The sequence below is a fragment of the Leopardus geoffroyi genome, chromosome B4 (genome assembly GCF_018350155.1).
Source record: "Leopardus geoffroyi isolate Oge1 chromosome B4, O.geoffroyi_Oge1_pat1.0, whole genome shotgun sequence".
In the NCBI taxonomy this organism is placed as follows: domain Eukaryota; kingdom Metazoa; phylum Chordata; class Mammalia; order Carnivora; family Felidae; genus Leopardus; species Leopardus geoffroyi.
Genome location: NC_059341.1, coordinates 130,946,819 through 130,969,387, shown reverse-complemented (window position 1 = coordinate 130,969,387; position 22,569 = coordinate 130,946,819). Strand labels below are relative to the sequence as shown.

The 22,569-nt window shown below is 58.5% G+C and overlaps 1 protein-coding gene across 1 annotated transcript in view; it reads left to right on the top strand.

Moving 5' to 3' along the window:
* The window catches only part of MYH9 (myosin heavy chain 9), a 91,881-nt gene that overhangs the window by 52,449 nt on the left and 16,863 nt on the right, over positions 1-22,569 (top strand). Inside the window, exons 6-23 of the mRNA XM_045462928.1 lie at positions 2,585-2,677; positions 3,196-3,259; positions 3,866-3,964; positions 4,310-4,453; positions 5,245-5,340; positions 6,198-6,316; positions 8,424-8,576; positions 9,497-9,670; positions 11,279-11,452; positions 13,293-13,407; positions 15,583-15,776; positions 16,103-16,224; positions 16,959-17,028; positions 18,720-18,880; positions 19,732-19,840; positions 20,727-20,858; positions 21,271-21,477; positions 21,791-21,928. Of these exons, the coding sequence (XP_045318884.1) occupies positions 2,585-2,677; positions 3,196-3,259; positions 3,866-3,964; positions 4,310-4,453; positions 5,245-5,340; positions 6,198-6,316; positions 8,424-8,576; positions 9,497-9,670; positions 11,279-11,452; positions 13,293-13,407; positions 15,583-15,776; positions 16,103-16,224; positions 16,959-17,028; positions 18,720-18,880; positions 19,732-19,840; positions 20,727-20,858; positions 21,271-21,477; positions 21,791-21,928 (2,364 nt within the window). The remainder of the gene's footprint in view (positions 1-2,584; positions 2,678-3,195; positions 3,260-3,865; positions 3,965-4,309; positions 4,454-5,244; positions 5,341-6,197; positions 6,317-8,423; positions 8,577-9,496; positions 9,671-11,278; positions 11,453-13,292; positions 13,408-15,582; positions 15,777-16,102; positions 16,225-16,958; positions 17,029-18,719; positions 18,881-19,731; positions 19,841-20,726; positions 20,859-21,270; positions 21,478-21,790; positions 21,929-22,569) is intronic.

Here is a 22,569-nt window from a genome sequence, read left to right as displayed (position 1 = left end):
GTTTTCCATCTCTGAATTTGCCATAAAATCCATTTCCCAACTATTCATTGAATGTCGAGTATGTGCCTGGGTCTCTGGAGGGTGACCTTGGAGTCCCTGCCCTGGAGGATGGGGGACAGGACCGCAGTTACAGAGTCAGAACATAGACGCGTGGGGCTTGTGTCTGGGACTCCAGCTGCAGAGGGGGGACGGCAGGCCCTGGGCGCCCCACTCGGAGGAAACGGCCTGCTGGAGGGAGGGGTGATGAGGGGGAGCAAACTTGTCACATCCTATATCTCCAGTCACAGTGTGTGACAGGCCACTCTGTCCCCAAGTGGAGAGATTGAATAGGTTGCCTCTGGCTTCCGATTACTGCTCAGGCCCTCAGTTGTAAAGGCCGCTGACAGTTTAGTGGATTTCCTTGCCTAAAGCTGTACAGTGATTTTCCACACACAGCTGGGGCACGAGACACTTGAACTTGGTTTATGGCTCTCGTATTCTGGAGCCTGTCACGGCACACTCTGGGCGACAGCTCTCCCTCGCAGTGACCCAGATGCTTCTCCCAAGGCTGCCCACCGGAGCGCCCCGACCTCACGAAGCCCACGGGAGGGCTGGGCTCCGGCCGGGGCTGCCGGTTGGCGAGGCACAGCGTGGGGGCGTGGGGGGGTGGGGGGGGGCAGGGACTTTCCAGGTAGACTTCCCTAGGCTGAGCCGTGATCTTCGGCCGTTCTTCCTCTTCCTCCCTCTGTTGTTTATTTACTAGTTGGAGGCCACTGGCAGAAACACCAGCCAGTGAAGCCCTTCAGAAACCGGATGGGTTAATTCTAGACCTAGAGCATATGTTACCGACAGAACCTCATAAGGTCATGGTCACGTGCAGATTTTATTGAGAAATAAAGGTCTCTTCCGTGCCCGGGTATGGGTCAATAAGGAAAAAAACCCATACGTTAGCCACCACCATTGTGTGCACGGAGTTCGGCTCCGGAATCTGAAGTGGCTGCCCCCTAGTTGGCCGAGCGGTCCCACGTGCCACCGCAGCAGCGTGTGGTCCCACAACAGAGACCTTAGCGAGGCTCCCAAGCCAGGGCAGGCGGCAGGCTCTGGTGGGGACCGTGGTCCCATCGGTCTGCGGAAACAGGAGCGGGAGTGGCCCAGCCAGCCTAGTGGCCCGGCCTGTGCTCTGCGAGGAGCGTCTTAGTGGGTGGGGGAGCGGCGCTCCTCCAAATTGGACTCTGTGGTCTGCCTCCGCTGACTTCACAGGCTCGCGCGAGCCCTGTGGACAGGGGCCCGGTGTCCCGCGACGGCTGGTGCCAAGCACACATGTCGAGCCCGTGCGGTGGATTTGATCCCTGCTCCTCAGCGTGGCTCCACTGACCCTCCTTCACTTAATCCGTGTGGTGTGAAAACAAAAGACTCCCTGGTGTCCGGTGGGGGCGGGGGGGGGGGGGAGCCCTGGCCGAGGACGGGCTGCTGGAGTAGGAGAGTCTGCCCCGGCCCCTTCCCAGCCCCTGGCTCAGTGCTCTGCAGACGAGTCTCGTCAGCAGCAGGTGCGCCTGGAAGGCTGAACCTCACGACTCTCCCGGGAGCTCCTGCTACTTCCAGTTTTCCTTTTCATCACTCACGGGCAGCCGTTCCCGTAAAATCCTGGCCGGGATCCAGCCTTGCTAATAAATACAAAAGCCGGCCTGGCCCCTGTGTGATGTTCTTTCCCCCTAGAGAGATCCCAGGTATTAAGGGCCGAATTTTCCGCAGCCAGCGTCCGTTACTGCCTGGCCTGCTGGGAAGGTGATGGCTGCTTCCCAAATTGATCTAGGCTGGCGGGGTAGAGCCCCACGCAGGGCTGGGGGACAGGGCGGTGACTAGCACCTGTCGGAGAAGACGCGAGTTGGCGCCTGCTTTGCCGGTTGATAGCCGGATGACCTCGGGGCCACCCTGTTTTGCCTATCCTGAGGATCCGGGGATAGGGAGGCTTAGGGTGTGTCAGCCACATGTGTGGCTTGGGACCACAAGTAGAGTTTATTGGTGTTGTCGATAAACAGTTTAGAACCCGTGGTGGGCCTCACTGATCCCCGGCTCATGCACTGGACACTCTGGAAGCACGTCTGTGGGGGTGGGTAGGTGGCGGGACAGGGTCCAGCAGGGAAAGTGCCGTGTCTATCAGGACACGGATGAAATGAGCTGGTGTCTTTTATGGAGCTGATTCCTTCTCGCCTTGTCCTGTGAAAAGGAAAAAAATGTTGTCGGGTATCGGGCAGAGAGGGAAGCCGTTGTTCCGGGGGGCGGGGGGGGGGGGGCTCTGCGCAGGGGGAGAAACGGTGCTGCTTCCTGACGCGTCCTCCAGAGTCGAGCTGGGGGGAGCCACCCACCTTCCCTTCCTGGGGGTGCTGATCGGTCAGTCCAGCGATGTAAGTTCAACACCTGGCGGGAAGGTCGCTCCCGAGTGACACAGGGGCCAGGCTGCGGCTGGCGTGGCCAGAACGCCCTCTGTTCCTGGCGCGCTGGGCATGTAGGCACAGCTCTGCCACCGGCCCCCCTGCCTGGCGGAGCAGGTTCGACGACCCGAGCCACTGCCTGGCCTTCACCGCATCCTCGGGTTCCTTTCCAGGGCGAGTTGGAGCGACAGCTGCTGCAGGCCAACCCCATCCTGGAGGCCTTCGGGAACGCCAAGACTGTGAAGAACGACAACTCCTCCCGATTTGTGAGTAGTGGCCGGCCATGCCCAGCTCGCGGGGCTCAGGCTCCCACCCACGGCTTTGGCACACGTCGCCTTCCAGCTGCCGCTCTCACCTCTGAATGTGAGGCAGCTTCGGACCTGGTTGCCTCCCAGCCTGTGGCGGGGAGTAGGCTGGGGTGAGCTCCAGCTGGTGGGGACCTGCACACGTGGCCGCTTCAGCCCAGGTGGCAGAGAACTGGGGGGGAAGGGGGGACAGCGGGGAGTTACCTGCCGGTCCCGCGCCTTGTCCTGTTGTAGCCAACAGCCAGATGGAGGACCGAGGAGCACTCCTGTGCCTTAGCGGATGAACTTGGGCATCTCTGGATCTTGTCCTGGCCCAGGCTCTAAGCAGCACAGCGCTGAGTCCTGAGTATCCATGCACTGCACGGGCCCCTGGCCTCCGACACGGGCACGGTCTCTTGATTTTCCCTCTTCGGGCTATACCGCAGGAGCTAGAAACTGGAGGGCCGGGCTTCTGATTCTCTTTATCTGTCTCTCCTTAGGGCAAATTCATTCGCATTAACTTTGATGTCAATGGCTACATCGTGGGAGCCAACATTGAGACTTGTATCCTTGGTCTGGAAACGAGACCTTGTCTGGAGGGACAAGACCTTGATGGAGAGGAGTCCTGGGCCTGGAGTCCCGCGTCTAGAGGGGAGGGACAAGACTTTGATGGAGAGGAAGCTGCCTCCTGATTCCAGCAGCTTCCTCCTTATGGGCCTGTTAGGACACCTTACCTGTGGCTTCAGGAAGAGTATCCGGAGAAGCTTATGGAACACCCAACCCCGAGCTCAGGTTTTTCTTTACTGGCAGGACAGAGTTCTGCTTCGAAAGGGATGGGACGACAGAAGACCCTCCAGTGTGGTTCCCAGAGGGGCAGGGTTCGAGTGGATGCTCCTTCATTTCTCCCTGGCACAGGCATCGTAGCCTTGCTGGTGGGAACATTCTGTGCTCCAGCCCCTTGTGAGAGGGGGCTCTTTACCCAGACAGGGCTCCCAAGTGCGAGAGCTGCTTTTGGACAGGCTGTGCCCCCGGAAGGAGCCGATTTAGTTTGCTCTTGTTCGATTTTGCCATTTTCTGCCTGGCAAAGTTCAGTCACTTTTGATGGGGGCGGGGCGGGTGGGAGTGGCCTTCCGTCCTGCTTGCTTGCGCAGTTCCTTAATGTTTGCCAAGATCTTTTGGAGAAATCTCGTGCTATCCGCCAAGCCAAGGAGGAACGGACCTTCCACATCTTCTACTACCTCCTGTCCGGGGCTGGAGAGCACCTGAAGAGTGAGTAGTGGGCCGGCAGCCTGGCACGTGGGCTGCGGGCCCTGGTCGGGCCACATGTTCCGCTTGGGAAACGAAAACGCCAGCCTTCCGAGGCCTCGGCCTTCTGATTTGAGCACGCCAGAGAAAAGTCAGGGCGGTCGAGCCTGCCTCTGTGAATCACGGGGCCCTGACGCTCTTGGGGGCTACGTGAATGTCAGTCTCACGCTGGGGAGAGGGCATTCCTGGCTGCTCCGTAGTTCTGGGGGGTACCTCGGGGCTTAGGGGTGCCTCCCATCCTCCCAAACCTCTGAGGCCCCAGTGCTGACTTGAACCCTGGTTACAGCCCCTCACTGACCCTCCTTACAGCTGATCTCCTGTTGGAGCCATACAACAAATACCGCTTCCTGTCCAACGGGCACGTCACCATCCCAGGGCAGCAGGACAAGGACATGTTCCAGGAGACCATGGAGGCCATGAGGATTATGGGCATCCCAGAAGAGGAACAAATGGGTACAAGGCTGGCCCTCCTGTGGGGGAGGGAGGGGAGGCAGGAGGCTGGTCATCGCGCCCTAGGAGGCACGGGGCAGCTGACGGGCCCGGGGAGCGCTTCCTGTTGGCTCTGGCTCTCAGGGAGTCCTGTGGAGGCTAGGAGGAAGGCCTCGAGTGGGCATGAAGCAGTACCTCGTATCTGAGTGTCAGGGTTGTCTGTTCCCAGTGGTACCACAGGCATTTCTGCACAGGAGGACAAAGGACGGGTGCTTACCTGCTCCGGTCCTTGCATTTGCTGAGAGGGGAATATTCCGGCTTCGTCGGAAAGGGGCCAGGATCTATGCGTTGGTGAAGTGTGGAGCATGCCTGTGTCTTCCTGTTTCCCCAGAAAGAGGGCAAAGAGGCCTTCAGGCTTTGTTTTCGAAAGAGTGGGGGACAGGGAGAACACACCCTGTTCTCTAACGTGAGGGTCGGAGCCACCTTGGCTCAGCTACAGATAATATGCCAAACGGTGGGTACAATGTTGTGCGATAAAACTTCACTTATAAAAACAGGCAGCGGGCCCTTGGGCCAGAGGCACGTCCTTGGCCCAGATTTAGAAGTTTTAGGAGTTTTAACAGAGCTTGGATGTAAGCATAGGGCTGCCCAAGCCGAGGTCTGCCCGAGGCCCTGACCGTGAGCCCTGCAGGGGGGCTGTGCCCACCATGTGGCTTGTCCTGTCCACGCCCCCCAGGGAGGGGAGCGGCTGCCTCCACCCAGGGGCTTATTCCAATCCCTGCCTGGTTCTGAGCTGCCTTTGGTTGCACCCCAAGGCTTGCTGAGGGTCATCTCGGGAGTTCTTCAGCTCGGCAACATCGTCTTCAAGAAGGAGCGTAACACCGACCAGGCATCCATGCCTGACAACACAGGTAACACCCGTGGGCACCTCACCTGGAATGTGGGGCCTGGTGTCTGGGCTTGGATTTGCTCAGGAGAAGAAGTCTGGTAGAAATTCCAGACCGTCCTCCGTTGTTCGTCTCCTGTGTATCTCTGGCTGGCTATCACTTCGGGTTCTTTGTAAACTGTACGTGAATGTGACCCTAGTGCTTTTTCGGGGAGGCGGCATCAGAATGAGTTAGAAAACCCCTTGATTATATGGACCAGGGCTTCCCTCTTTTGTCGTCGAGGCCAAACCAGTTGTCCCAGTTAAAACAGCGATGTCGGTGGCCTCTCCGTCTCAGTGCGCGCCTTACCCGTGCACACGTCGGGACCGTGAAACACCTCGGCCGCCGCTGTCCCCCTGAGTCCTGCAAATGGCCCCACTTAAGCGATCAGCCTTAATGTGCCCTTCTGAGGGGCTTCTGAAAAGACTGAACACGTGGGTGTCTGGGCGTAAAAGGCGTTTCCACGGGATGTGTGCCGTTGTGCCCCTTAGCGGGATCGGGGCCGGCTCCTCGCAGTCCTGTCCCTGGGCGGGATGCACTCTTGTACTGTGTGGCTGAGGTTGTGCGGAGGAACGGGTGCTGGGCCCCCAGGTAGGATGGGTGCCTCCCGGCCGCTCGTGGCTGGTGAGGGTGCAGGTCGCCGTGGCTGCTGGGTCTAACAGGGGAGCCGAGGACTCCGTGCCCTGCTGCGGAGGGGCCCCAAGCCGGTCGTCCCCGTGATGATTGTTCAGCCACCACCTCGTGCTCCAGCAGAGGGACCCGTTCTCTTGGGGTTAATTAAAACTTCTCTCCCTTCCCTTCCTTACTCTCCCTTCCCTTCCTTACTCTTCGGAAAATACCAGCCGCCCAAAAAGTGTCCCACCTCCTGGGGATCAATGTGACAGATTTCACCAGAGGAATCCTCACCCCGCGCATCAAGGTGGGACGGGACTACGTCCAGAAGGCACAGACTAAGGAACAGGTACGCCCTGTGGCCGGGGGGGAGGAGGAGGTGGGGGGCCTTGGGGGGGTTCATCCAGGAGGCTCAGACTAAGGAAGAGGTACGCCCCCTGGCTGGGGCGGGGGGGCTTGGGGGGGGGCGGATGAGGGGGTGCTTCCTTAGCAGGGTCGTTGCGGTGGCCTCTCTGGGGCCTGCTCTGAGCCACTGTTGTGCCAGGCGCCTGGCCAGGTGCCTCATTCAGCCCTCAGAGCAGCTCAGGGAGCAGGTGGTGTTTACCCTCCGTGAGAACATGAGAAAGCTGGCCTCGGGGTGTCCGTATGCCGCCAGAGGCCCAGGGACCCGAGGCCCCTCGCTCAGGAAGGACCTTTACTAGTTGAGCCTCTTTGCGCCAGGGCGACGTCGAGACCAATTGGTCGGCGGGTGTGGAGGCAAGTCCCATCCTGGTAGAGAGTAAAACGGGAACCTGCTGTGTCTCTAGCACAGCTCGTTCAGGTGCAGGACGGCGGCAGCCGCTCTCCAAGCCTGGGCCCAGAAGCTGGCTCTCCACCGCCTGCTGTCTTGTCGTGCGTGGTGAGAGATGGCAGCGATGTCCCTCAGCCGCAGCCTCCCCCGGGAGCCCAGCTCCCGCCCCGCCAGGCCCCTCTGTCGGCGCGGGTGGTGCCAACTCCCAAAAATGCTCTCAAGTTCGCTCTTCCCTAAGGGTGCCGTCCGCTGTAGCCCCACTCTGGTGGCTGTCACCATCACTGGTACAGAGCCATCCCACCACAGCCAAGAACATTGTTCCGAAAAGACCACAGTTGTCACTAACTGTTCATTTCCCTGATAATTAAAAAAAAATTTTTTTTAATGTTTATTTATATTTGAGAGAGAGAGAGCGCATGCGCACACGCGAGGGAGGGGCAGGGACACAGAGACAGACTCAGCACGGAGCAGGCTCCAGGCTGCGAACTGCGAGCTGTCAGCACAGAGCCCGACGCGGGGCTCGAACTCACAGACTATGAGATCATGACCTGAGCCGGAGTTGGGCACGCAACCAACTGAACCACCCAGGCACCCCTCTTCTTTTTTTTTTTTTAATGTTTATTTATTTTGAGAGAGAGAGCACACTCACAAGCAGGGAAGGGACACGGAGAGAGGGGGACAGAGGACCCAAAGCAGGCTCCGGGCTCTGTGCTGACAGCAGAGGGCCTGACGTGGGGCTAGACCCCACAAGCAGGGAGATTGTGACCTGAGCTGATGTCAGACACTCAACCGACTGAGCCATGCAGGTGCCCCCATTTCTGTAATAATTAAAGGACCTTTATTTTTCCACGATGAAACTACTGCATGAATACCGCAGATGCTAAAAATATAGAAAAGTCTAGAGCAAAGAAGAAACGATCACAGTCCTAGCCAGTGACAGTTATCGGGCAGCTCTTTATTTCCTGCAAGGCTTTTTTCTTTCTAAAACTTAGCTGTCACCCTGTTCAAGCATTTGCACAATAGAATAGGGTACTGAGCCCTGTGTGCCCATTGCTCGGGCAGCACCGCGTCACTGACTCCCGGCCCGTCTTGGCTCATCATTAACCTTATTCCCCCATCCCCCCCTCGCACATTATTTGAAGGGAACCTCACACGTCTTATCATTTTTTCTGTAGATACCTCAGTGTGTCCCCACTTTTTATTTTATTTTTTATTTTAATGTTTTTTATTATTTATTTTTGAGAGAGAGCATAAGCAGGGGAGGGACAGAGGATCCAAAGCGGGCTCTGCACTGACAGCAGAGAGCCCAGGTGGGGCTCGAACGCACGAACCGTGAGATCATGACTTGAGCTGAAGTCGGGCGCTCAACTGACTGAGCCACCCAGGCGCCCCAATCCCCATTTATTTTAGAAAGGTTTTTGCAAATATCTAAGTACTTGATGCTATGCCTCATTGCTGGGTACGTAGGCTGTTTCAACTTTTTGTCATTATAAATAACATTGTAGTGAACATACTTGTGTGTGAAGCTTTTTTTGCATCCTGAGGGCTGTTTCTCTGGGGCAGATCCCTGCAGGTGGGTTTCCTGGAGCAAAGGGTTACCAGGTTTAAAGGCTCCTGTACCTGACACTCTGTCCCCCGGGGTGTGTCCCCTCCCTTCCCCCACCAGGCTGACTTTGCCATTGAGGCCTTGGCCAAGGCCACCTACGAGCGAATGTTCCGCTGGCTGGTGCTGCGGATCAACAAGGCTCTGGACAAGACCAAGAGGCAGGGCGCCTCTTTCATCGGGATCCTGGACATCGCTGGTTTCGAGATCTTTGATGTGAGCTCCTCCCTCGTGCCTCCTTGGCCACCTTCTCCCTGGCTGGGCGTCTTCTTTCCTGTGGCCCCAACAGGAGTCTGAGCGGGCCACCTCCTGCCTCACATGGAGGCAGGGGACATCAGTGGGGCGTGTCTTAAGTTTAAATAAGCATGCCCACCCCCAAGCAGCAGGGCTAGAGAGAGCGGGATCGTGTAGCTGCCCTTCTGTTCGTGGGCAGGTGCTTTCTCAGATTTTACTCTTCTGGCAACTATTTATTGGGCGTTGGGACAAAACACCGTCTCTGCCCATGAAGACTGAAGTCTGGTAGGAAAAAAATGATAATTACAGTAGATCACACGTTCTTAACCTGGGGTCCATGGCACATCTCGGAGAGGCCGTGAGCTTTGGGAGGCGGGGGTGGGAAATTGTCTCTTTATTTTTCACTAACGTGTCACTGAAGTGATGCATTTCTTTTTCATTGTGAGTTGAGCAACATATCGAAACCGCAGTTGCCTGAGCAGCGCTTGGGGTCTGTCTCCGGTGGAAATCAGATGTTTGCACATCACAGCAGTTGCTGTGGGGACGTTGTAACATCATTTATGTTCATCCACTTCAAAATGTTGCAAGTTAGGACGCCCACAGCCTGTGCTTGTTATGTATGTCATTAGTATGTCACGGTACTTGGGTAATTGCATTTCAACAGGACTTCTTTCCTTCGCAAACTGTTTTATTCATTTTCAAATGTTGTTCTGAGAGAGGTTCTGCCAGGCTGCTAGAAAGGTCCACAGGAGCCCCCGCTCTGGGTTTGATGAGGGAAGGCACCCGCCCATCCGGGCTCCCCGGGGCCAGCGCTGAAGTGCTCAACACCCGTCCCCTCCTTCCCGAGGCGCTGCGGCTCTGTGGCGGGCAGGCAGCCCTCTGACGTGGCCTCCTCCTTGCAGCTCAACTCGTTCGAGCAGCTGTGCATCAACTACACCAACGAGAAGCTGCAGCAGCTCTTCAACCACACGATGTTCATCCTGGAGCAGGAGGAATACCAGCGCGAGGGCATCGAGTGGAACTTCATCGACTTCGGCCTCGACCTGCAGCCCTGCATCGACCTCATCGAGAAGCCAGTAAGAGCCAGACCTGCCCAGACCTCAGGCCCAGCTGGTCCCTCGTCCCCTCACGAGGACACGCCGTGTTGGCCGTGGGGGCTGGGAGGGGGGCGTGTCTGGTTCCTCTCCCTGGCAGTGTCACCTGCAAGAATAAGGTCATGGGCTCAGACCTGCGGCCTGGGAGCCTCGCCCAGCTGCCGACCAGGTGGGGATGCGGCTGGTGCTTCAGTCCCAGAAGACCACCCAGTGTTTACCTAAGGGGCGGGCGCGACAAGCCTTTGTCTTAAGGAAACAGGCTTGGTTTTTAGGTCGTAACATCCTATCCCCGGATGCTTCTGTGGCAGCGTAGGTTGTGCAGACCCAGGGCGTGGAGTGCTGTTCCCTGTACAGGTGCTGAAGCACCGTCTGCCCCCCTCAGGACTAGCTCAGCACCAGAGCTCCCGCCCCAGAGCGTTGGCCGCTGGTGGGTGGTGGTGACCAGAGAGCCGTCCCCTCTTCCTTCACTTCAGAGTGAAAGCTCTTGCCAGGTGCCCTTGGGGTCTAGGTTGGACAGGGTGTGCTCTTTAATGGAGCCTGAGCTGTTTCTTTGTCTGTATTCCCTCCTGATGGGGTTAAAGTGCTGAATGAACCCACATCTTCCCGGAGTCCTGGGCTACTGAAAATGTGTAGACCAGAGTTACCCCGAACTGCTAAGTAGTAGGAAAAGCCTAGGAGGAAGTTGGTGCATTTGAAACCACTGGTCAAGGCAGGGAGCAGGGGTTAAAAGACCCCATGGTCCTAACGTGAAGCAACTTACTTTTGTGATGAGTTGGGGTTTTTTTGTTTCTTTTGTTTTGTTTTTTTGAATCAGTTGAGTTTTCCAATGAACAAGATCCCATCTGGCTTTGAGTCTTGTCAGCCAGTCTCCATGGTGTTTGAGTCCGCTTTCTGATTTTATCAACTGAGTGTACTTGGGGCTTCCTCGGAGGACTTGACCTAAGTGTTGCATCTCACCACATAGTGGTGCAGACACAGCATGTGGGGCGGTGTCTCGGGGTGACTCCAGGGCCAGAGGCACCTGTGAGGACAGCCTCTGGGCATGCGGTCATGGCACACGTCCATCAGACCTACCGGGGATTTCCAGTGCACTAGGTTGGAGAAAGTCTGTGATGGATCATCTGGCTGAGGTGTGTCAACCACAGACTACACCCCAGAAGTTTCTTTTTAAATTAGAACTCTTTTTTTTTTATGTTTATTTTTGAGAGAGAGAGAGAGAGAGAGAGAGAGAGAGGAAGGGAGGGAGAGGGAGGAGAAGGGGCAGAGATAGAAGGAGACAGAGGATCCCAAGTGGGCTCTGTGCTGACAGCCAACAGTCTGATACGGGGCTCAAACTCATAAACTGTGAGATCATGACCTGAGCTGAAGTCGGACACTTAACTGGCTGAGCCACCCAGGCACCCCTAACCTAGAACTCTTGAATTGAGTTTCGCTAATGTTTCTTTTACCCTGAGTGTGAGGGCACACACTGTCTACCTTCTGTTGAGATTCTGGGGCTTCTGAATACTGACCTTTGCCTTCCCGGGAGGGCAGGGGTAGGGTGCACTCGCCAGGCCAGGCTTCACCTGTGTGATGCTGTGCATTTTCCAGGCTGGTCCCCCTGGCATCCTGGCCCTGCTGGACGAGGAATGCTGGTTCCCCAAAGCCACCGACAAGAGCTTCGTGGAGAAGGTGGTGCAGGAGCAGGGCACCCACCCCAAGTTCCAGAAGCCTAAGCAACTGAAGGACAAAGCTGATTTCTGCATCATCCACTACGCAGGCAAGGTGAGGGGAGCACCTGCACGGAAAGGTGCCGGACAGGTGGAGATGCTTCGTCTAGGCTGAGGAGCTGGGCAGACCAGGGAGCGGGGCGGGGGGTGGGGGACACTGCTTGTCTAGTGACTCACCCAGCAGTGTGCCTCAACTCTAGAGTTTGAACTAGAACTCTGTCACTCGTTAAGTAGCGTGACTTTGGGCCAGTCAACATCTCTGAGCCTCATCTGGGAAACAGGTAACCGCTGCTGTGCACGGTGACGTGTATTAAATGAGCTTGCGAAGCCCGGTGCTCGGCACAGGTCAGCGCTGCGGGGCAGGGCCACTCCGCCTCTGTGCTCCTGACCTTGTGGGCTGGACCACGTGCGTCGCCCGGGACCGTCATGTGCTTTGTGGGATGTTTAGCAGCACTCCTGGCTTCTGCCCACCAGGGGTCAGCAGCACTCTCCCTAGACGTGACGAAAATGTCTAGGCTTCGCCAAACACGGGGTGGGCACAGTCGTCCTGGTTCAGGGCCACCACTGTAGGTGACGGCTTGGTCATTACCGAGCCTGCTCGGCCCCAAAATGGCACAGCTGCCTTCATCCCTATCCGAAGAGGGTACCCTGAGGCCACAGGGGTCTGTGCGTAGAATAAAGCTGGTTGCAGCAAGTTCCGTGTCGCTTGCTTGACGCTCCTAATTAGTCATTGCAGCCGGAGCAGGTGGTGAATCAGGCGAGGAGAGCCACCAGCTTGCATAGCTGACCCTGAGCCACACCTGGTCCCCGCCTGCTGCCCCTGCCCGTGGCCCCACGCTGCCTGGCCGCTCCCACTCGGCCCGCCTGGTCCCTACAGCTGCTGAAGCGCGCAGCTCTTGGCTTTAAAAATACTCATTAAAAAACCCTGTGTCTATAGTCACCTAAGGTAATGTCCCTGAACCTGCATTTCCACCTCTGCCTTTGTTAGAAATGCACGTGCAGCGACACTCGCCGCGCTCTTGTTGCAGAGTATTATTTATAACACAAAATAGTCGGCACCCCCGAAAGCCCGCTGGGGCGAGCCTGAGCGATGAAAGTGTCCACGTGTGTCCACGCTTGGGCTGCGGCACCGCAGCTAACGGGACAAGCCTGCCGGCTGTGCCCAGGTGGCCACGACGCCGTCCCTGAGGCTTTTGTCATCTCCCAGGAGGTGACTGTGCTCCTAGGGAACAAGAAGCCAGGGTCACACACCTCATCGCCAGTACGCGTGTGGGAGAACCTCCAGAAGGGGCCGCGGAGGAGCAGTGGCCCGAGAGCAGGGGTCACCTCTGCGCGGTGCTGTGCGTTGGGAAGCGGGAGGCCAAGGTGGCCCGCACGCCGTCTGTACTGTTTGGGGAGCTTCACAGTGAAAGTACCGCGGATTGCCCATTCACGTATTTTGGAAAAGGCAACGATCGTGCAAGCTCAGAGAAAACTCGGGCGTCCTGGAGAAAACAAAATAAGTAAATAGATAGGTAGATCGCAAAAGTCCTTGTTCTGTTGCCAAAAAGAAACACTGGAACACTTTGGTTATGTCCTGCTAGGGTTGTTTTCTTTATGTTTGTATTAGAAAAAAAAGTAATAATAATACAGACTGTTCTGTGACCTTGGCTGCAACATAGATATCTTGGTCCCCCGTTGCTGGATGTCCTTGTGCGCAGCTTTTCACCCTCCCGTGTCACGCCGCCCTTGCCACGCCTCAGTTTCTTTCTTGGGGAAGGAAATACCAGCTCAGGGGGTGTTGGCGTTGTTAGGCTTCTCCCCACCCCCCGCGGGGCCGGCTTGTTTTCGGGGCCCGCAGTGAGAGCTGGCGTCCCCAGAGCAGCCTGTGACCCGCGCGGCCCCGACCCTTGCAGGTGGATTACAAAGCTGACGAGTGGCTGATGAAGAACATGGACCCCCTGAACGACAACATCGCCACGCTTCTGCACCAGTCCTCCGACAAGTTCGTCTCGGAGCTGTGGAAGGATGGTACGCCCTTTGCGCCCCCCCTCTCTTCCCGCCTCCCTGCGGTCCCAGGACACGGGGCGGGGGTCCGCCTGACGCAGGCCAGGTGGCCTCCACCCGCGGGAATGACAAGGCGGCCCAAAGCCTCGCCACACAGGTTCCCCCCCCCCCCCCCCCCCCCCCCCCCCCCCCCCCCCCGCACTTTACTGCATTTCCGCCTCTCCTTGGCAGGCCAGTGGCTCTGGAGTTGTTTTCTTTCCTTGTTTCCGTCCATTCCTCCTTTCCTCCTGCCTGGTTTTGCTTTAACCTCTCTGTTGCAGAGATGCAGAACACTCAGAGAGCCTATTTCTATCAACGCTTTCCCATTCTCCACCTAGAACCAGGTGACTGGCCACCCGGAGGGGTGACCCTTGTGTGTGCCGCATCCGGGGCTGTGTGAGACACGCTTCTGCTCAGATATTCTTACCTCCCCCCCCACCCTCCCCCGTTGGCTCTTCCTGCCTGACTGTCCTCTTCCCCAGTCCGGCCCCCGGCTCGCGGGCAGGCTGTCGATGTTGACCTGTATGGATCTTGAAAGCGGAAAACAGCAAGTGTGAAAATTCATATGCTCCTCAGAAATGCACGTGCAGAGATGCTCGTGAAACGCTGCTTGAATGGCTGTGCTGCCTCAGCATGAGACTTAGGTGTTGTGTGCCCCCTGCCCCGCGTACGTGCACCTGAAGGCTAAAATCGCATCTGTGCCTTCGTGCAGCGCTCTCAACCAGGGCCTGCCCCTTCTGGGCCGGGCCTCCAGGGGGCAGGACGCGCTCACATGAAACGGCCGGTTATTATGGGGCACATCCGACCTTCCTCCGGGCAACCTGAGTGGCCACAAGCCACCCGCTCGCGGGAAACCCTCTGTCGCCAGTAAAACGGGCCCCGGGTTCCTAAGGTCAGAAATGCCTCCCATTTTAATCGACTGGATCATCGAGTCTGTCCTCACTGCCCGCTTTGGTCTTGAGCACCTGTTCTTTCTGCCGTCTTCAAATAAATACTAGAGGTCTGGCCGCAAAGGAACAGGAAGCAGACTTTGGCACAGAAGCCTTAGCTTTTACATCCAGTAGCAGAAGCCCTCAACGTTCACATTGGCTCTTGGCTTAAAACTGACCTCAAATCACTGGCCGCTTTGGTGAGGTTTGCTGGTTACTTTGGTCTCACCTGGGAGGAAGCAGTTCCTTCATTGCTCCGGGCGTGTGCCCTGGCGGCAAGGGCTGCTTCCTCGGAGGGCGTCTTAGACGATGAAGACCCGTGACTGGGAGACCTGGCAAGATGCAAGGGCGGGAGGGGGTCTTCAGACTTCAGAATATGCGTTGTCAGCACTAGTCCCTGAGACCTCTCTGCTCCTGAGACCATATGCTGTCCCGGGTCCCTGGTTTAGGGAGCTCTGCACGGGAGGCTCCCGGACAGAGAGGGAATCATCCAGAGTCCTATAGACAATGGCAGGTAGCTTCACGGCAAAGGTCAGTGGGAATTCAGAACACTGATTGTTTTTTTTTTTGTCTGTTTGGTTGGGTTTAAAAAACATTTTTTTGTAAGTTTATTTATGTATTTTGAGAGGAAGAGAGAACGTTAGTGGGGTAAGGGCAGAGAGAGAAGGAGAGAGAATTCTAAGCAGGCTCAGCACTGTTAGTGTAAGAGCCCGGTGAGGGGCTCGAGCTCACGAATCGTGAGGTCATGACCCGAAACCAAGAGTCAGATGCTTCATCGACTGAGCCACCCAGGTGCCCCTGTTTGTTTGTATTTTTAACGGGACCATGGGACTAGAGGATTCTGCGGGTCAGGTTTTAACACCTCCTTAGAAACAGACTAGCGGAATAGCCTGGAAGCTTTATCGCATCTCTTTGGGAATAGAAGCTTCGACAGTGGGCTGAAGATGGTTAATGTGAATGTGGGGTTGGCCAGTAGACTGTCCCCCTTAATGGCTTAGCCGGCTCTCTCAACCCTTTCCTGCTTCCTGTTCACGACATCAAGTTTGCTGAACGTTTGAGGTTGATCTCAGCTCTCTGTGTAGATTCTAAGTAGAAGTGGTCCCACTGTTCCAGAGTCTCCCCTCCTTCTGTCCAGGTGTCTGTCCGTCTCTTTCCTGTCCCTCCACCCCCCCCCCCCCCCCCCCCACTAGGACCACTGGGTATTCATGTGCTGTTTGGGTGGTCTCCACAGTGGACCGCATCATCGGCCTGGACCAGGTGGCCGGCATGTCGGAGACGGCGCTGCCCGGGGCCTTCAAGACTCGGAAGGGCATGTTCCGCACCGTGGGGCAGCTCTACAAGGAGCAGCTGGCCAAGCTGATGGCCACGCTGCGGAACACCAACCCCAACTTCGTCCGCTGCATCATCCCCAACCACGAGAAGAAGGTGCGGGTGCTAGGCCCCTGTCTGTCTCCCCGGGCAGAACTGATTCCTCCCCACACACCCTGAGAGCTTCGGTGAAGCCCCCCCCCCCCCCCCCCCCCCCCCGCCCCGGCTGCGATGCTAGCCGCCTTCCTGCTTGGGCACACCGTCTCTTTGTGACCTTTCCCAGACCCGGGTCGGGTAACGTGGCTGTCCAAACCCGCGGGCCGCAGTGATGCCCGTTCCCGGGGGCTGTTCTCCCGTTGAGTCCGGAGGGGGCCTTGCCCTGCCTTTCTCCATCAGTGCTCCACACGGGGGCGAGACCACATGCACGTTATTTGTTTCTCCAGGCTGGCAAACTGGACCCCCACCTGGTGCTGGATCAGCTGCGCTGCAACGGGGTTCTAGAAGGCATCCGCATCTGCCGCCAGGGCTTTCCCAACAGGGTGGTTTTCCAGGAGTTCCGGCAGCGGTGAGCCTCGGCCGGGAGCCTGCGTCTCTGGGGCAGGGCACCTGGGCGAGGGAGCGGTGTCCCCATCCACGGAGAGCTGAGGTCCGGCCCGCTCCCGCTCCTTCTCTGTGCTGCCCTCTGTGTGAGAAGGGATTTTTATTCCTAGTGATTGGGAGGCTTTGCTGCTGTTGGAGGAACCAGGAAGAGAAATTCAAAAGGAATCAGCCGGAGACTGGGGTGTTAGAGGAACTTTGTAGAAAAATGGAGATTGCAGAGCGCTGCAGCCTCTGGCCGTGCGCACAGAGAGGGGCGTTGATGACACTGTCCTGTTTGCCTCACGACTGCGTTCAGTGCCAGCCCTGTTTCTGGGGCCATCCCACGCGTTAGAGGCCCTGCAGCACCCTGGGGGAGAAGGGGAGCGCGGCCTTCCCGGGTTAGAGATGCGGACAGTGGGCAGTTAGCAATCGGGGAGCCCAACCTAAAGCTCGCCCTCGAGTGGCCGGAACAGTCCAACGTGAGTTTCCATTCACTTTCTGGAAAACACGCAGGCGGCCTTTCTGTGCCGTTCAGCCTAAGAAAAGAGCAGGGTGGGATTTGCCAAATGTCTTCCTTCCTCGGGAGACGGTGGGGGAGAGAAGCCTAGCTGTGCTGCCCCGTAGGGCCCGTCCTCCTCTCTCCGTGCGCCCCAGGCCACGTGGAATCCAAGCAAGGGTCCAGTGCAAGCATGGCTGACCAGGCTCCTCTTTTTTGCTCAGATACGAGATCCTGACACCAAACTCCATTCCTAAGGGCTTCATGGACGGGAAGCAGGCGTGTGTGCTCATGGTGAGTACGGCTGCCACCTGCGCCTCCCTCTGGGGGTGGGCCCTCGGGCGGGAGGGTGCCCGTGTGCCCGGACAAGTGCCCCTCTCACCCGATGACGCCTGTGCTCCGTGGTCCTGCTCTTGCTCTGGTCCTGATCCTGCCAGGCGCTCCGAGCGGGGGACCAGGGCCGTGTAGAGGACACCGGTGCTCCAGCCATGGCAGGGCTCTGATGTAGGAGGGTCTCTCCCTTCCTCTGGGGCACATTCTCGCGCTTTCTTGCTCATATCTCCTCTGATCGTCACGCCCAGTGTGGTCAGCAGAGGGCACTTCCCCACCAGGGGAGCAGGCCCCGAGCACTGCAGCTGCCCCAACCTGCGCAGCCCGTGCTTCCAGACGTTTCCTCTCGGCCCCTAGAGCAGTGCCTGATGTGCATTGGGCACTCTGAACTCTGCCAGGATGAAGGACGGCCTGTGGCGATGCCAGCCAAGCCGGGGCCCGATCCCACTGTGTCGTACTTCCTACTTTGTGGGCGTCCTGTTGTTCCTGATGGTCCAGGGTTAGCGGCCACTGCCTTTGGTCTCCTTTACTGGGCATGCTCCCCAAAGAGGAGGGAGGATGGGCTAGGGCGTTGGCAGAAAGAGAAGAGGGAAGAAGGAATCCAACGCCGACTGTGTGGGAGACTCTGCGTCAGATGATAGGGAGGTGGGGTAGGAGGGAGGAAACCGTTCCCCACTGTCCCGCGCTCACCAGCCCTACCCCGTGGGACAGAAGGCATGATCGGTGGAGGGTGTCTGGGCCACCCTTTCTCCAGGAGACTCAGTTAATGGCTGTCCAGGTTAAAGGTCCCTCCTTCAGGCGCAGGGAGGGAAGATACCCACGCTGGCTCTGGCCCAGCCTCCCCTTCCTCCGGGATGACCGGGGCGTCTGTGGGCCCCGAAGCTCTCTCGGACCTGACTCCACCCACTGCAGGCTCTGCCTTTTCAGAGCTAGTGCAGAATCCTCCTCTCCCAGGAAGACAGGCAGCCCCTTGCCGGTGGGTTAACGAGAGAGCCTTGTGCCGTACCGAAACCGCTCGGTGATGGCACTGGCCGCCGAGATCTGCTCCTTACCCAGTACGTGTGGCCCCAGGCTGAGCACTTTGCTCTCCTTTCAGTTCCCGCAGCTGTCCTGGGGAGGAGGCACTATGACTTGCTTTCTTTGTTCACTGTTTTAAAAAAAAAAAAAAAAAAATCAAAGCCTTATTCCCATCTTCTAGCTGAGGGAGGGTGGGTTCCCAGAGGCTAAAGCCCCAGGCACCTAATCAGCGTCTGGTGCCGGGCTTGGCCTGAACTGGAGCGTGTCCTAGTCCTGGGTGAGGAGGTTGACGACGCTCAGCCAGCTCTCTCTGAGGGCAGCGCGGCTGGGCATTGGTAGTCCGTGATCACGGTGTGCAGGGGCGGGAGGTCGAAGGAGAGGTCTTCGGGTCCCTTTAACGTCGAGGTTCTGTGTCTTTCTGCCGTCTCATGCATCACTGCGCCCTGTGTGGGAAGCCACCTGCCCCTCCTCCCGGCATCCTCCGAGCCCGCCTTCTCTGGCTCCAGGGCCGCACAGGCTGCCCAGCAGAGAAGCGGCCGCTGGCAGACAGCCTCTCGGGGACAGACCACTGGCTCTCCGCGTTGCTCTGAGGGCCCCGTGGTGACACGTGGTGAACGGCCTGCTCCGCTCCTGTCTAGATCAAAGCCTTGGAGCTGGACAGCAACCTGTACCGCATCGGCCAGAGTAAGGTCTTCTTCCGGGCCGGTGTGCTGGCCCACCTGGAGGAGGAGCGGGACCTGAAGATCACCGACGTCATCATCGGGTTCCAGGCCTGCTGCAGAGGCTACCTGGCCAGGAAGTAAGTCCTTAGAGGGGCCCGCCTCCGCCCAGCCTGCCGGTGCGCGGGCCCTTCCCAGCCTTCCTGCCGCACAGGGGACTGTTGGGAACTGGTGGCCTGGGACGCCCTGACGCCAGTCGGAGGTCCAAGGGACGCCCACGTGGAGCTCCCTGCTCCCTGCCTTCTGAGTTTATGTCTGAGGTTTTAGGTGACGGGCTGGGAAGGGGGTGACTCTGTGCTTGGATTTGCCTGTCCCAAACAGTCCTGTTTGCCAGTTCCTCGTGTGGGGATGATGCCCGCAACCTGGTCGTCCCCAGAGTCCCCTGTGCTCCCGGGGCCCGGAGACTGTCCTTAGGTCCAGAGCAGCTCCTTTGAGAGTCAGGCTCACGTGCTGCAGGACAGCGGGTGTGGGAGCTGCACGTTAGTCTCCTGACCGGGTCTGTGCTGAGGGACGTACATTCCACGTGAGCTGTGAGCACTGGGGGACAGAACAGGGGTTTGTGGTATTGGACCCACGAAGCCTTCATTTATCCAGCAGCCCCCGGTCGACACCTTGAGCCCCCCTTTGTAGGACGTCAGCTGCTGACGTTTTCCTGCCAATCAGAAGCCCCCGGTAGCAGGTGGCAGGAGGGTGGGACGCTAAAGTCAGTACATGTCGTCAGCCACCGGCCGTCACACTTGACTCGGACCTAGTTAGCTCGCGAGGGACTTTCACCCCTCGAACCCACTTCTCCCTTGGTGAAGGAGGGCGGTCGGGGTCCTTGTCGCCCTCTGTGGGGTCACCCACAGGACTCAGCACCAAGGCCGGGCCTTCGCTGCACTCCTGTCCGGAGGTCTGCGGTCCCCCGCCCTGACCGCGTCTCTCCACCCAGGGCCTTCGCCAAGCGGCAACAGCAGCTGACGGCCATGAAGGTCCTGCAGAGGAACTGCGCCGCCTACCTGAAGCTGCGGAACTGGCAGTGGTGGCGGCTCTTCACCAAGGTGGGTTCCGGAAGGTGGCCCCACCTCCCCGTGGCCCGGTGGGCGCTCTGCTGGCCCCAGCTGCGGCGGAGGGGGACAGCGACCTCACGCGCGGGGGCCCCTCAGCTGCTTTTGTTTGTAAAAAATAGCCTAAAGAAGAGAATAAAAGCTCACGTGTAATCCCTTCAAGCCCAAGCCAACGTCAGTATTGAGTAGATGTCTCAATATTTATTCCCGCTATCTTTTCTCCCTTAAGTCTTTGCTCAGTAAGCCATATGCATTCTTACCCAGCTGAGCTCTGATTTCTGTAGACAATCTTGTGTTTTATATTTTCCATTTAGAATTCCTTCACGAGCATCATTTTTTAAAAGTTAGCATGTTGTGGGGCACCTGGGTGGCTCAGTCAGTTGGGTGGCCAACTTTGGCTCAGGTCACCATCTCACAGTCCGTGAGTTTGAGCCCCGCATCGGGCTCTGTGCTGATGGCTCGGAGCCTGGAGCCTGCTTCGGGTTCTGTGTCTCCCTCCCTGTCTGCCCCTCCCCTGCCCATGCCCTGTCTCTCTGTCTCTTAAGGGTAAATGTTAAAAAAAATTTTTTTTAAGTTAGCACGTTGTTCCCTGGAAATGTGTCGTATTTTACCTGGTTACTTTCCCCTCCGTGTCTCTTGAGCTCATTCCCAGTTTCTCACCGTTGTAAACAATGCCGTCCTGAACACCTTCCTGCATACGTGGGGGCCGTTTCCCTGACGTGTAATTAGCGGGGCAGAGGCCTGTGGCACACAGCACCGAGTTGATCCCCAGAAAGCTCGTGTGTGTTTGCACCTCCTTCCCGTCAGTCTCGCCAGCTTGCGTGGGCGCAGGTGAGGGGAAGGTCTCATGTTTTGGCCGTGCCCCCGTCTCCCCTTCTAGGTCAAGCCGCTGCTGCAGGTGAGCCGGCAGGAGGAGGAGATGATGGCCAAGGAGGAGGAGCTGGTGAAGGTCCGCGAGAAGCAGCTGGCTGCTGAGAACAGGCTCACGGAGATGGAGACGCTCCAGTCCCAGGTTGGTATCTGCAGGCTTCGACCTGGAGGTTCGCGCATCCGCTCCCGGTGCTGCCACCTGCTGGTCACCAGTAGGCGGGGCATGTTTGGGGTTTAAGGAGATGTCAACGGTCACAGTCAAGCAGCGTTCGTCTCTCCACTGTCCCCGTTCGGGTACCTGTGAGGTAGGGAGGGCCCCCCTGCGGGACGGGAGGTTCCTGAGTGTTAGGTTAGCCTCTCTGAGCCTGCATCCTGGGGTTCGCCGTGGCCAGCTCACGGAGTAGCGGTGAAGGATAAAGAACACGATATTTAGGAAGTGCCCGGGAGCCGAAGCAGCCTCCCCCCACCCCGTGGGAGCCGAGCGACACAGCACCTGGCCCCGGAGTGGCCCGAGGAGGTCGCAGGGGCTCACGTGTTCCGCGTGCTCCCCGCAGCTCATGGCGGAGAAGTTACAGCTGCAGGAGCAGCTCCAGGCGGAAACGGAACTGTGTGCCGAGGCGGAAGAGCTGCGGGCCCGCCTGACCGCCAAGAAGCAGGAGCTGGAAGAGATCTGCCATGACCTGGAGGCCAGGGTGGAGGAGGAGGAGGAGCGCTGCCAGCACCTGCAGGCCGAGAAGAAGAAAATGCAGCAGAACATCCAGGTAGAGGAGGGGGCGGGGCCGGACGCCGGAAATGGGGCGGCGGGGACGGGACCGGAGGCAACGCGGAGGCCGCCTGCGCTGCCAGCGGGGCCTCGGGCCGTCTGGTTTCCCTGCCCCGGTGCTCGCCGCGGCCAGCGTGAGTGGCCGGGGCGATCGGCTCGGCCTCGCTCGTGGCGGCACCGCAGAACGAGGGGCCACGCGACCGGACCGGGCCTCTCGTCCCCGTACCCCAGTGTTACAGACAGAACCCCCACGAGCGGGGGGTGGGCCACACGGCCCGCCACCCCTCACGGTCTCCCCGGCTCCGCGGTAGGAACTGGAGGAGCAGCTGGAGGAGGAGGAGAGCGCCCGCCAGAAGCTGCAGCTGGAGAAGGTGACCACCGAGGCCAAGCTCAAGAAGCTGGAAGAAGACCAGATCATCATGGAGGACCAGAACTGCAAGCTGGCCAAGGTGAGGCCCCGAGCGTGGAGACGCAGGGCCGCGGAGGGTGAGCGGCCGGGCGCAGGCGGCTCGAGGTCCGCGGCCTCCTCCCCCTGCCTGTGGCGCTGCGGCTTCTGCTGGGTCACGGTCACAGCTCCTCTTCCGGGGTGTCCGCTTTCTCTGGGAGCCAGCGTCCTGTTCAAAGGGATGTTTCTCACAGCGGAGTGGGGCCCAAGGGGAAGGTTTGGCCTCAGTTCTCGGTAAGGCTCTTGGCCTTACTTACGAGTAAGGCTCGTATCTGAGCCATCGTGGGGTTTCGCGCCTCAGTCACCAGCGGGCTCTCCGCACCTTGGTGGCTCAGTGTTGTGGGGCGGGTGCCCTCCTCCAGCCGTCTCCAGGGTGGTGGCTGTTTCTCTCAGAGCCAAGTCGGGTCCCTGTCAGAGTCTGCCAGTGAGCGGATCAAAGCCCAGAGCTGTGTCACAGAAGGAAGGACGGGGGGCAGAATGTCATCCTCGATCCCCAGAGCAGGGACTGAGGGGTTGAAGGGGCAGGACGCCTGCCTGCAGACTCTGACACGAGACCGAGATGCATGCTGAGCGATGGTGCTTGCTGGGTGGGTCACCTTCGTGGGGCACCTTGCTGACGTTAGGACCCTAGCGGTGGCCACACAG